Here is a 14,530-nt window from a genome sequence, read left to right on the forward strand (position 1 = left end):
AATGACCACGTTTTGTGGGAAAATGCATTTCTGAACTTCTTGAAAATCATATAATATAGACTTCTTAGCATTTTCATTTCTTACATTTTCTAATAAATTAGAATTCTATGAATGTGGTACAGCCTGGGCCAGATCTGGAAAAAAATTCCATCTTTCCATCTGCTTTGCAAGAGATCACCATAATAGGTTTAACAGTGCACATTCCACCTTACCCTCATTAAACAACAAAAACCTAAACGGTTGGTCTTATTCAAGTGACAATTTATAAAGAAAACTGCAAAGCACAAGTAACGTTTGTTTGCTTGTCGTAAGGCAAAATAAGTTTTATTTCTGTTTTAAGAAAAAAAACACTACACTACTTTCTATGTTTGAATACAAAGCCTGACCAAAAGGAACAGGAAGAAAACAACTGACACCCTCCCCAACTACAGGAGGAAAGGAAGGCAATGGACAAGGGCTGTGCATGGGGTGCACAGGGGTGGTGCTGTCATCAGCACAACGCAAGCATGCAGACTAACACCTGGACACATCTGTCAGGAAAGGGGAGTCAATTGCTGTAACAAGAACTAACCATCCTACAGTTCAGAGTGCTTGATTTTAAATGCAGGTTCCCTTTTTTGAGATTATGCTCCAAAAAAAAAATCCTCAGATATACCTAGGCTTTTTTAGCTACAGGCTTAAATGCAGATAAACACAAGACTGTGACCTTGCTGATTGTCAAGCCTGCAAGGAAGACTGAACTTAACACCAGGGCTAAGCAGAGGCTTAAAAACCTCTCACTTGAAATGAACTTTTTATCTTTATGTCCACTCACAGAGAGCCAGACTGCCAAAGTTACAAATCTGGGGGAATGTTTTATGGATTAAGGTGGGTGGAGCAGACTAAGGTGGCCGTTAGCACAAGGATTTGTAACAGAAGCTCTTTATTATTCCTGGTGCCCAGTACGGAACAGCTTGACCTCAAAACACCTTTTGTCTCTCAGTAGTGAGATTTAAAACTTTGGACTTCTAACAACTTTTGTACAGAAGTGTGCTGATATAAGGCCAGGTAAGTTCATCTGTTAAGGGTCAGCTCTGTCAGAGTGTACAGTCTTGAGCCAAGTACTTAGCACTAGTTTAAAACGGAGCTTAAGAGAATTCATAGTGCTTGGACTGAGGGCCCTTACCCATTGAAACTCACAATCTTAGACCTTCAGTCCTTCATAATAATCACACTAGATCACCAACTCAGGGCTCGCAGCTGCCCCCTACCGATCTTTCAGGAGGAAGACAGAAAACGGGTTTCATTCAGCTCATAAAACCTAAAAGTCACTGTTAGTTAACATTTTGGAATAATTTCTTTTATTTAACCAGCTGACAAACAAAATATCATTTAACTTGACATCTTGGAGAGTACCCATTTATACAGCAGGGCAGCGACTGGAGCAATGGGTGGGATTTGAAGCCCCCAGTCAGGCCAGAGCCCTAACCAACACACCCATGTTGCTGCATGAGGAGGAGCATGTTCTCCAACACAGATGTATAAAAATATATAAAACAGACATAGAACTCCTACACTGTTGTTAAGAGTTGCACCTGGAAGTTGATTCAAGTATTCAAAAATCTCAAAGGCACTACCAAAGCCACCCAGTGGATGTCTTCAGAATGAACAGTGAAACAGGAGTCCAGAGGTCACAAGTGGAAACTACAGGGAAGTGCATTTAAAATCAAGATCAGAAGGCACTTTACACAGAAGTGTAGACAAGTTACCCAGCTATATTGCTGAAGTCGATAACTGGGTTTCTTTTGAGAGAGAGCTAAATGATATCTTTATATAAATTAGCTATTAAAATAACCAAATAACCAATTGGTCTCCAGCAGTAACCTTACGGTGGTGTCCTAATTTTGTGCATGCATGCAGTTGATGCAGAGGACACTAGCCAGTGAATATCCAACAGGGGCCAGCTGGAGGGGAGTGTCAGCTACAAGAATAGAAACCAAAGAACACAAAAGACGAAAATATCAACACACCACAGAGAATATTTACACTGCAATAACAGGGCATCGTTACCTAGAAAAGTTATCACTTCACATTGTGTTTGTTTGGGGTTTTCCTGTTTCAGTTTAAAAAATAAGAAAATATAAAAAAAAATCTGCTGCTCACAGCATGTATGGAATGTTAAGAAAACATTTTTTGGTAATTCTTTTTGAGTTTATAAAAATTAATATTCATCTACCATCATTCAACTTCCTTATAATATATCATAGATGGATTTTCCCCCTCTCATGTTTATATATAATAAAAAAACATGTGCCTCAAGATATATATTTTTGTAATACACAATTTGGAATTTACTAAAAAATAAATAAATTTGTGGCCTAACAATCCATCTCACTAGTATATTTTAATATATATATTTATCACTTTTTTATTAACATTTCTTAAAGCTTTGAGAGACCAACTCTGTCTTCACTTTGGCAGCACACATTAAATCAGTCTTTTTTTTAGCAAGAATCTTTTTCTGAGCTGCACTGTCATCAGAGTCTATAGCTATATACAAACATGGCTGTAATTCGTCCGTGAAGACAGGAAATGCCCATTTCCATGGCAACCACACATGCTTTAAGGCCACAGTTCTCTATATCTAAGAACCACAAAGACATGGGGACACCTCACTGACCCTGCTCCATCGCTGAGAGTGAACGCTCAGGGTTACTAAGACTAGTCAGTATCCCAGTGTACTGTCATAACAGTACAGATCATTTGGTTATTGTTTTGCCTCAAGCACTGTAAAATGTTGTCCATACAAAAATACTATTGTTCGTTATAAACATTAGAACTGTTTCTAGGGCAATTATTAGTTCAGGAACAACGGTCTTTATGTTTTGAATGGGAATGATTTCTTCTTTAAACTCAGGCCTCCCAATGAGTTCAACACAAAAGGCTGAACAGTGGAACAGCACTTTTTTAATCAATTTCAGCATGTTTTTTGAGATGCCACAACTTCTCTTGTTTTGGTTTTGCTTTTATCATTCCTTGACATTACACAGTACAGCACATCCATGGAGAGGGAACTTTCCTCCTGTTACACAGTGTTACTGCAGAGTGTACTCCAAACTCTGTCTAATGGAGCCGTGGAGGTTGGATCAATGAATCTTTCATCTGGCATCTCTGAGCAGTCCGTTCAAGTCCTCAAATGGCTATTCTCCTTGTGGCTTGGTATGGGAGAGTAACAATAACAGCTTCGCTGTGTGCTTTAGGCCATCAAGCTTCGCACCATACAAAACAATCCCTTGCTGTTCAAATTTAGGCACATTATTTGTAAGTAAACAGAATTCTGAAAGGTCCAAACATGACCAGCTTTTAAGAGCAATAAATTAAAAACCCTCTATTACACGAAGACAGCTGACCAGGTTATAAGAAAGAAGTCTTGTCGGATTTTTTAACTTTTGATTATTTCCGTATTGCTTCACTGTTGAGGAATGCCTCTGTCCCTCCTTATGTGTCCTCGGGCTCCGTCTTGACCTGCACAGGGCTGTAGGGGGAGGGGGCGACCTGGACCGGCACAGGCTGGCACCCCGAAAGGTGCAGCTGGGGGACCTGCTCCAGGCGCTGGGCGAGGGAGGCCAGCTGCTTGGATGTGGGCTCGGCCTCCAGGGCCAACTCCCCGTTGACCTCCAGCTCTTCCACAGGGGTCAGGCCGACTGTGGGGCTGCTCTGGTCCCCGGCCTCCATCTGCCCCGCGGGTCCATGGGCCTGGGTCTCAAAGCCCTGGCCGGGCTCCTGAGAACCACTGCTAATGATGACGGTTCGGTAGCTGAGTTCGGCTCCACCCCCATCCAGCGCCAGCGCCTTCCCCTCCGAGCTGGCAGAGGGGTCACCGTTCACCAGCGACTGCAGGTACTGGGGGTCCAAGATCTCCTCCTTGACCTGGATGCCATTGAGGTCGCTGGGCTTGAGCACAGTGGCGATGACGGTGCCAGGCTGCTGTGCCACCACCGGCTGGCCCCCTGCATTGACGGTGACCAGCCGGGTGATGCCGTTCAGGGAGCTGGACTGGGCAGTAGTGTTGATCAGCCCACCGGAGGAAGAGCCCAGGCTGGTGACCAGCAGCTGCGGGGGCTGGGGGCTGTCGGACAGGCTGCAGGCTGCAGAGCTCAAAGCTGTGGCCTGGAAGGTCACCATATCTTTGAGCCCGGGCGTGGAGGAGGGCACCGTGTGCAGGATCACCCTCTGCGGGGACGAATGGGCGGCATCTCCATTGGCCAGCACAGTGGTCAGTGGCACAGTCTGCAGGGTGACCGTGCCCCCTCCCTGGGCCCCTGAGGTCATCATCACAGGAACTGTGGCCTGTACAGAGGCTGGCACATTGATGGTTCTGCAGAGACAGGGGGAAGGGAATGAGAACTTCAGCAGATGCACCTGTTGATAGGATCGGTGACACTGTTTGGAACTGATCCATTTACAAATCAGCGCTTTGGCTGGTATCCCAGGTTAGTTAAGCCACTGTGCAGGAGTGCCAGGGCTATGACCACAATGGAAAGGAATAAAAATAAAAAAAGCTGATGAAACACCTCATGTTAAGCCCCAGCTGTTCCTGAACAGACTGCAGGGTGTACATCCTTACCGGACAGAGTGGGATGGGGCTGGCACAGCCGCTCCCTGGTTGGGCTGGAGCACGTGCACCGTCTGGAGGAGCTGTTCCTGCTGCCGGCCGTTCGCCCCCTGGTACAGCACCCCCGCGTTCTGCTCCCTCTTCACGGGCCGCACCAGCACCGGCTGCCCGGAGCCCCTGCCCTGGCCGGCCCGGGACGTCCCGCGGGAGATGGCCCTGCTGTGGGAGCTGGAGTGGTTGGTCCCGTGGCCAGGGCTGGAGCCGGAGCCCTGATTGTCCTCGTCGTCGATCACGATCAGGTCCTTGGGCATCTCCTTGAACTGGTACACCAGCCGCTGCCCTTCCACCTTGGCAAGGATGCCACGCTGGTAGTAATATCTGGGGAGGTAAAGAGATCGAGGGGTCAATGAGCTGGAGGGGGCTGGAGGGGGCTGGAGGAGGCCGACGGCAAACTCACAGCCACCTCCAGTCTTCATGAAGAATTACGGTTGACAGAAAGGTAAGATCTCATCTGCAAACTGCTGTTCTGTTTGGCTTTTTAATTTATGCTGGAGTACCTTTCAGAACGGATTATGGAAATATTACATGATGTCCTACTTATCTGTGGAATTACTCGGTTGGTAACTTGTGTTGCACTACATCCATATGTAAGTACAGAAAAGAAAGCTTCTGCACGTTACACTTCTCCACATTGCAATGGGTTCCTGTATTTGAAGGACAGAGCCAACAGCCCAGAACCCGACTTTTTCAGAGGAGAATGAGGGCAATGAGCTCTGCTAAAAATAGCCCCCAGTCTGCCCTCACCTCAGCGCCCTGCCCATGGTCTCGTAGTTCATGTCAGGCTTGTTCTTGTGTTTGCCCCAAAGCTTGGACACAGCCTTGGAGTCCACCAGCTTAAAGATGCCCTTCTCCCTCTGAGTCCACTTGATGTATTTGGGACAGGTGTTCTTGTCCTGCAGGAGGGCCAGGAGGAACTCCCACAGGTAGATCGTGTTCCCTGTTTAGAGAATGGAGGCGGTATACAAAATGAGCCAAAATCAGGAAGGTCAAGCTAAAGGTGCATCTCGTGTGTGCCACCTGGAACTGTAGCACCCTGAAATTTTGACTATTGCTGTATAAACATAAAGTCATTTTTTTAACCAAACTTGCATCAAAGTCTAAGTAAGGACTTTTGAAGATCACAATTGAAGCATATTCTCTAATCCATCTTCGTGGACACAAAATTCTTGGTTTTGGGTTTTGTGGGAAATATCGCACGATGGGAACACCTCAACAGTTAAATCGCCCAAAGCCAGCCTTCCCAGCTGCTCAGGAAACATCCCCCCAGAGAGAACGTAACAATTATTGTGAGCAGCAGTCCCCCTGCCCCTCCCTCTTCACCTACCTTTCCCATCCTTGCTCTTCTTCCTCAGAGGAAGGCTTGGCGTGGTCACGGGGGAACAGGGACGCACCACCCTGGGTTTGCGGACTGGGGGGAGGAGACGAGAGGACCAGACTCCAGTTAAGTTAGCAGTGGCTACAGTCCACGCTGCCAAACTGAATGTTCAAAGCAAATGCCTGCTGCGTGAAGTGCAGTGAGCAGTGAAGTGTGCAGTTTGGACCTGCAGTGAATAGACTCTGAAGTCCCCAGATGCTATTGTAACTACTGGCTACTTTGCTCCTGACTGCCTGTGCTTCCAGTAACACATCTGGTCTGATGTCTGGCTCACTGGCCTGGGCCTGTCACTAACAAGTGCAGAAGCATGTCTATGGTGCCAGGAAGCGGAGGAGAGCTGTCAATGTACCCTTGTTCTTCCTCGGGGGCTTGGCGGGGTTCTTCTGCGGGATCTCGTCCATCGACTCCTCCTCGTCCAGCGATATGTCCACTCCGTTTCCATGGGCATGGAGCTGGTCCGGTCGCAGAGAAATGTACGTGAGATCGGAGTCCAGCAAGGTGCCGTAGCCGTGAACTGGGCAGGACCAGGACAAGAGAAGCAGAGTTTCACTCCCAGCTCATCAGACCTGAGCTCAGACAGCCAAGACCCAACAACAGCGGACAGCTGGCTAGGACAATCAGACGTGCTCCCGTAACAGGCACAGCGGGCAGAGGCTCGCACAGGGAAAAGAGCTAAAGAGGATGTTGGATTAAAAAAAGACTACTGTTAAGACTAAAACACTTGCATTGCATTATACAGGACATCCTGTATAATGCTGGCAGCCAGCAGCCAGCAGCTGAATCGTTCTCCCCTGGGCCCGTGAGCAAGGCCCTTAGCCCCAGCTGCTCCAGGGGTGCTGTATAAATGCCTGACCCTGCGCTCTGACCCCAAGCTTCTCTCCCTGTCTGTGTGCCTGTGTGGCTCATGGAGAGTGAGCTTGGGTATGCGAAAAGACATATTCCTAATGCAAGAATTTGTATATAATATTTCATAATTAATAATAATTGCTTACACTTATATAGTGCTTTTCTGGATGATGCAACGGCAGCCATAGTGTGCCAGAACGCTCATGGCACATCAGCTATTAGTGGGGAGGAGAGCAGTATAATGAAGCCAATTCATAAATGGGGATTTTTAGGATGCTATGATTGGTAAGGGCCAATGGGAAATTTGGCCACGACGCTGGGGTTACACCCCTACTCTTTTCGAGAAACATCCTGGGATTTTTAATGACCACAGAGAGTCAGGACCTCGGCTTTACGTCTCATCCGAAGGACAGCGCCTGTTTACAGTATAGTGTCCCCATCACTATACTGGGGCATTAGGACCCACATGGACCGCAGGGTGAGTGCCCCCTGCTGGCCCCACTAACACCTCTTCCAGCAGCAACCTTAGTTTTTCCCAGGAGGTCTCCTATCCAGGTACTGACCAGGCTCACACCTGCTTAGCTTCAGTGGGCTGCCAGTTGTGAGCTGCAGAGTGATATGGCTGCTGGCTAATAAGTGATCTTATTGCTTTTTCCAGTGCACTGATGCAAATCAGCACCTGGATATAATAGCATGTGGGAGCCTGCATGTTATCCCTTGAATGAACCTGCTCTTCATGTCAGCATCCAACAATTCGAAAGCAATGCCCTGCAGTTCACTGCCCTTCCCCATGCCCTCCCCTGAGTAAAGAGCCCTTACTCATGCGCTTCTCGTCCAGGATGTTATTGGGTGACTCCATGTTCAGAAGAGCCTCTGCAGCCTCAATCGTCTCCATGTTCTCCTCTGTGTCCTGGCCAGCGGCTTCCACTGCACAGGAGAGAAATATTAACGCTGTAGATCTCAGCAAAGAAGATGACAGAAATCAAACAAGATTCTGCCTCACTAATGAGCGTGCACAATAGGACACTGGCTCGCTCAGGTGCCTCCCCATAGCTGCAGGGTGCAAATATCAGCCAAAGTAGTTGACAAAATAAACCTTGTTTAAAATAATCATTGTCAGCATATTCGTGGTAGACATTTTGGTGCGTTTTGTGCATTGACCACATGGGGGCACTGTTTGCGACTTCACGCGGTTTCTCTGTTGCCCTTTGGAACCGAGTGAGCAGTGGTGGTGTATGACCTGACTTTACTGTACATCAAACAGCTGCTCATTACCCGCGCTCCGTCTCTCGCTCCTTCTCTGACTGACAGGGGCTCTCTCCTACCTGCGAGTCCAAGGTCCCTGCCCATGATCTGCTCCTCTACCACGTCCAGCGACGTGTCGGCCATGATCCCATTGGGCACCTCATCGGACTCCAGCCCAGAATACACCTGCATGAGGTCGGCAGCCGGGACCTGCTCCACGATCACCGCAGGAAACACAGAGGGGTCGTCCAGCTGCAGAGAGAGGGAGACAGCAGCGGTGAGGCTGTGCCGGATCAGTCCAGTGGCATATAACACCACCCTGAGGCAGAGAGGCAGGGCACTGAGGCTGTGCTGGATCAGTCCAGCGGCATATAACACCACCATGAGGCAGAGAGGCAGGGCACTGAGGCTGTGCTGGATCAGTCCAGTAGCATACAGCACCATCCCGAGGGAGCAGTCGGAAGCAGAACACCACCCTCACCATCTACCACCTGTTTAAATACACTTCCCACTTCATGAGGTTTTAGCAACAGGTGAAGCGTGAACAGATATCCCTCGCACTTCTGGGGGTACATTTCTAAAAGGTTGTGCAATATCCTGACCTCTGTCACACTGAGCAGTGCTGAAAGAGGTGTGTCTGGGCCACTGGGGCAGGCAAGCCCTGTGTGTAACTCTGAACACAGTCTTGTGACACTCCTAGTCAGGTCGAGCGTGTTTTGAAAGTAAAGTGATGTCACTCATTAAAAATTTGTACTGCTTAGAAACACGGGACAAACTCGACAACAAGAACCGTCAGCAGTGCTTAGTCATGAGTGAGCGTGTCCTTTTACACCGACACACCCGTCACTCAGCACCGCTCTGGCCTTCAGAAGCTTGTGCTTATAAATATTCACATAGTTTGTTGTAAGACTCGTTGTAAAATATGGGCTACGATTCCTTCAGACATCTTATTCAAAATGTCTTGGCTGCTCTGGACCTGCCTGTGTTCAGTCTCTTATTTCTCGATAGACTCCTCCAGGACATTCTTTCTCTCCATATCCCTATTTGTGAGCACACACACTGCGTGGGATGAACTTCCCAGAGAAATTAGAACTGCTCAGTCCCTGAAAGTGTTACAGCACCTGTGATCTATTTATGTTAGACATCAGTTTAACACAGTATTGCACTGATGTTAACTCACAAGCTGGCAGTGCTACTTTCTAACTGTACTTCCTACACATGTGGACTACACACCAACAGGGCGTTCCACTACTGCTCTGAACCCCAGCTACAGTATCTGTATGTATTTTAATTCTTACAATTCAGTCTGTTCTCTTGGCAATTGCATCATTTAATAATCTTTTTATTCAAGCTTATTGTACCTAAAAAACTCTTCCTTCTACTGATACTTAATGTAGGTCATTAATACTATAAGAGCAACTGCTATGCAAAAAATTAATAATAATGGTAACCTTTGAGGTTCCTTATGGCCAGGTTACTCTCACTGTCTCAGGGTGTGCCAAGTGCATCATTAACAGCTGAAACCTCTTGGAGCCATAGTGTACTAAGCTCACATAGTTATGTCTCTTTTCAGTGACTGATCTGAAGAGCCATGCTGGCTGGGGAACCTGTTTCTGATTCAATGTCTGGTGGCCCTGCAGCTTGTATCCAGATGATGCCAAATGGGCTTGCAGGTGAGCACTCTCTCACCTGTCTTACCCAAGAGACACAGGCACGAGAACTAAATAACAGGTAGATAAAACCCTTATGAGACAGAATCTACCACTGGCGCCAAAAGAGATTATAGATCATTATTGACAATATTTGTTTTATTTCTAGGCATTATAAAAAATGCATAAGGTGAAAATGTGTCTTTTGTTCCACATCAATGAGAAACAATTTGATGTAGCTCATTCTTCTCATACCTTCCATTTGTAAAACTGTGGAGTTCTAAGCAGTGTCACTTAAAAACTGTACCACAGAACAGTTAGCGAGGTTAAAAGAGGTTAGCGAAATAAATGATCTAACTTTTTAATTTTTCATCTGCAGACGCAGATTCCATCTATACTCTAAGTCTACCCCATTATCTTTGCTTTCTTAGCAGAGTGGCACCTTTTCACACTCCAGAGTAACGCCTCACTTCACACAGAAATCTGGAAAATATTCACATGGCTTGCAGACAGGTTTCTGTCACCCCGTGAGATTAGCTGTGTGCATCTGCAGAAAACTTTTTAAATAAATTATTCGCAGAGGCAAGGAGCAGGTTGCGTTTGAAAACATCCGTGAGAAGCACTGCAGTGCCCATTAGACTTGGCACAGGCTCAACCCACAAACCAGGCCTGAATGAAGCCGCAGCAGGTGAGGGCAGCTGGGAGGGATCGGGAAGAGAAGAACACCAACATGTGTCACTACCAGCTAAACTGGTTCCCCAGCCCGGCAAATCTCGCACCTGCGGTGAAAGATACTCCAAGTGGGGGGAAAACGTCTCAAAGTGGGGTTACAGCGTGTCTGTGGATTACCACACCATGGGAAGCACTCCTGTTGACCCCCACGCCGCCCACATATCCACACCCAGGCAAGTCCTGCTCAGGCCCATTCAAACCCCAGCCTCCCGTGTCCCACGCCTCCAGGGAAACCAGGAGGCACCAACAAACCCCCAGAGATCCAGGACATCGCCTCTCATTCTGAGAGACTTCCAAAACTCTGGAACAGTTTACAGCAGAGCACGCTGAATAATGCCAGACCGCGTAGCCGGCATTCATCTGCTAACCCATGAAACGAAAAACGAATACTGCTGCTTACCAGTCCTGGAGCAGTTTTTTGCTACATGCTCTATGGTGTCCTTAGAGAAAAGAGAAACATCTGTTCACTGCAATGCTTATGTCTTACTGAGGAGCTGACCGATAAATTTACAATTTACAAACAAGGTCACTGCACTCAAGGAAAGAACGCTAGTCCACACAGAGACGTTTTGCTTTTATTGGCAATAATTCATGTTAGGGTTTCATGCTCATTCAAGGCAAATTAATAGAATCCTGCAATATTATGAAAAATACATTTCAGAAACTGAAGAGATGTGTGGGAAAGATGAAAAGCCACAGCAAAAAAAAATTCCTAAGTCAAACTTGTGTTACTGCACTTGATCAAGTACATAACGAGAGAGCAGACTGGACCTGAAACTTTAAGAATACTGCTATCGGTAAACTATTCAACAAGTAATTCTAACGAGCACGGTAATCATCCAAAGTGACACCAACAGCAATTGCAAGCTCTGTCCAGCAGATGGCAATAGACATCATCAAATCAATGGTCTCGCTACTTCAGCCCAAGCACAAACTACACACACTGATCCTCTCATCTTGATATCCAAAGAAAATGTAACGAAACCTTTAATCACCAAGATTTAAAATATCTTTTAAGTACAAATATCAAAAACACTTGCGCACAGAATGAACCCGGACTGGAAGTTGAGACACCAGGACACTGAGTGGAAAACCCCTACACTTCACAGTACTGGACAAGACAATACTTAACATCCCTTATCTGGAAGACTCCCGGTGACGTGCATTACCCTGTTCACACATTTCCTTTAAGAAATGTGTTTTTTCTCCTGCAAAATATACATATAGCAGGAAAATGGTAACAATTATGGGACTTGTAGGGCAAGAGGCTCAAGGGAATACATTTATTTTATCTTTTAAATAAATTATCTTTCTTTTAATTTTAACTTTAGAAGTTTAACTTTAGAGACTTCCCTCTGGGAAGTCAGATAAAATATCAAATATTTAAAAATCAAGGGTAATCCATCTGAAAATAAACCCAGCAGGCAGACAGAGGACGCTGCAGGCAGTGTAGAAGACACACTCAGACGCAGAGAGAAGCGAAGACCCCGCACCATCGAGCTCCAGATTAGATCCCAGCGAGAGCAGTTTCACTTCGCCAGGGTCGCTGGGAGCGATCGGACGTGGAGATGTAAATGAAGGGAGCTTGGGCCAAGCCACTCAAGTCATAATGAGGGCGGCTCTGCTCACAGATCAGTCCCTACAGCTCCTGGAGGCTGCATTTGCATTTCTGAGTTCCCTGATAAGCAGAGGAAACTTTTTTTTAAAAAAAAGGTTCCTCCTACATTCTACCCTCTTCTGCTTTTCCAACAAACTGCCGGATTTGTCTTCTGCTATGAGGGCTGAAGGCTTCAGCAAGAACGAAATCAGGGACTCCTCCACGGACAGGGCTGGGAAGCACGACCTGTGTCCGGGCCTGATGAACCCCTGGGGAGATCAGCCTCCAGGACCACGGGCGACCCCCTCCTGCCGCCTCTGCTGTGCGTGTGAGAGTCACGGACAGCTTGGCTTCGGAAAAAAAAAGAACCAGAGGCACAAGCTGGTAATAACCACTTCCTCTTTGAGCCCTTTCGTCAACACAATCTGCCTTCCCGGCCTTCCTCCATGCCACTCAGCGCTGTCTACAATCATCACAGCCCCTCCCACCGCAGCGCCGATTATCGACTCCGCAAAACCCAACACACCAGAGATGAGAAGCAAGCAACGGCAGGCACGCAGCACCCCATACTGTGCCTTTTTCAAAAGACTAATGCAAAGAAATAAATACTGAATCAATGGCCATACCCTGACCGAATTTATCTTTCATGGCTTCAGACTTTAGCAGAAATTATGGGAATAGTCTCTAATTAAATCAAGGTTTTCAGACACTTGTTGTACAGGAATAAGGTCACAAACCACCACCAGCAATGTGGAACTGAAGCACTGCCTCCTGCTGGATGGCACTGTGACTGCAGCCTGGGCAACGTCATGGTGTGTTTTGGTAAACATACACTGGCCAAGTCCCCCGAGGGCTCTCATCAGGGCCTACAGGTTTGTTGTTATCAGTCGCAAAGAGATAAACAAGACAGAGAGCAGCAGGATAGCCTGCCTGGTGTGACTTGAGCGGATCCCATTCCTATCGTTTCTGTGGGTGAGAGCGTCCCAGCGACTCCCATTCCATATGTGTTTGCTGTTCTCATCTCCACTCACATGAAAGTCCACAAGTGGTGAAAAGAAACCCTAAACATAAACTGGTCTGGTTCTTGCCTTGACAAAATGCGTCCTTTGGTATATAAAAAAGCCACTAGCATTGTAGAGAAGACACTTTCTGCAGTTTTGCACACACACACACACACACACACACACACTTGGAGTGCCTGCAGGGATCCATCACTTCGTCGATCTCAGGCCCTGCTGCCCTGCTCCATCTCTCACAGGCCCTTTCCGTCAGGCTACACACCAAAACAAGCCAGTGTCAACAGAAGGTTAGGCTCAAGGGGAACAATAACGTGCGTGTGAGAGTACAGTAAATAAGGTCTTAACCGAATTCCAGACATACAGTATGTGCAGTTAAGCATTTCCTTCATGCAAGAGACTGGAGCTGCGGTACCGTGATTGGACTGGATAATTCCATCCGCAGCTCATCTCCAGTCTTGTGAGCACAAACTCAGCTTTGCCAGTGCTTTTTGGTCATTAGCTTCTTACCACACTATTGAGCCACTGAATGCTAAACGCAGTATGATTGTAGACCCTATCCCTATGACAAGGACCCAGTTGCTCATGGATACTTTCGTTTTCCTTCTCACACAGCCACTCTTACTGCTCCCTCAAAGAGTCGCAGGTGGGAAGGGTTGCGTGTGGGTGTCAGGATGGAGGTACCTGGTGAATTTCGTCCATTCCATTGCTGGCGAATTCGAACACCAGCTCAGTGGGCTGGACTGCAGTCGTCATGACGACCAGAGGAGTGAGCGAGAGACCAGAGTGAGTGAGAGAGAGGGCTCCCTCCCCTCAGCAGTTCACCACAAAACAGGAAGTTGTCAGAGAGTCACAGAAAGCTGAACTGTTCTGCGTTTCACAAGAAAGATATGAAGGGAGGGGGGCTGTTATAGTATCTGGAGCAGGTTCCTTTTTTGACCTGTCTTCTTGCTTCGTCTGAATCCTTCTTTCTTTTACGGCCAAAGCCTGATTAGGTAATTATCCAGCAACAGAAAAAAAGTCTGGTATTCAGCAGTCACTTCCTGGCTGAGACGAGACAAGATCTTCGCTTTCTGTCACGCTGTCTGTGTCCTGCTGTCCCTGGAGTTTCAAAACCTAGAAGAGAGAGAAAGAGAGGCATTAGGAAATTAGCCCAATTCCTAGTTTAGCGATGCAGCAATAATGTTAACCAAAGGCTGAAATGTCATGGCTGGAAATGGACTCAGACACAAAATACAACGTGAAAACAAATTATCTTCATGTTACATTCAGTGTTCGATCCCTCAGCCCTTTTCACTCCCAACAACAGAAGAAAACCTAGAACTTTAAATCCATCCAGCTTCCTCAGTTAAATGGATGAATATTGCTGGTTTTCTTTTTAATGGTAATTTGTTCATTGAAAAGATAAACAATAAT

At 46.9% G+C, this 14,530-nt stretch overlaps 1 protein-coding gene across 4 annotated transcripts in view; it reads right to left on the bottom strand.

Moving 5' to 3' along the window:
* Positions 1 to 293: 293 nt before the first annotated feature.
* elf1 (E74-like ETS transcription factor 1) overlaps positions 294 to 14,530 on the bottom strand; it is a 53,562-nt gene continuing 39,325 nt past the window's right edge. For all 4 annotated transcript variants that reach the window (XM_088925079.1, XM_088925081.1, XM_088925080.1 and 1 more), the window contains exons 2-9: positions 13,799 to 14,230; positions 8,201 to 8,372; positions 7,695 to 7,802; positions 6,379 to 6,543; positions 5,979 to 6,062; positions 5,399 to 5,591; positions 4,607 to 4,972; positions 294 to 4,357 (exon numbers count right to left, since the gene is read on the bottom strand). In XM_088925079.1, coding sequence (XP_088781205.1) covers positions 3,478 to 4,357; positions 4,607 to 4,972; positions 5,399 to 5,591; positions 5,979 to 6,062; positions 6,379 to 6,543; positions 7,695 to 7,802; positions 8,201 to 8,372; positions 13,799 to 13,870 — 2,040 coding nt within the window. In that variant the 5' untranslated portion in view covers positions 13,871 to 14,230 and the 3' untranslated portion in view covers positions 294 to 3,477. The remainder of the gene's footprint in view (positions 4,358 to 4,606; positions 4,973 to 5,398; positions 5,592 to 5,978; positions 6,063 to 6,378; positions 6,544 to 7,694; positions 7,803 to 8,200; positions 8,373 to 13,798; positions 14,231 to 14,530) is intronic.

This window comes from Atractosteus spatula, chromosome 9 (genome assembly GCF_055471065.1).
Source record: "Atractosteus spatula isolate fAtrSpa1 chromosome 9, fAtrSpa1.hap1, whole genome shotgun sequence".
NCBI lineage: Eukaryota > Metazoa > Chordata > Actinopteri > Semionotiformes > Lepisosteidae > Atractosteus > Atractosteus spatula.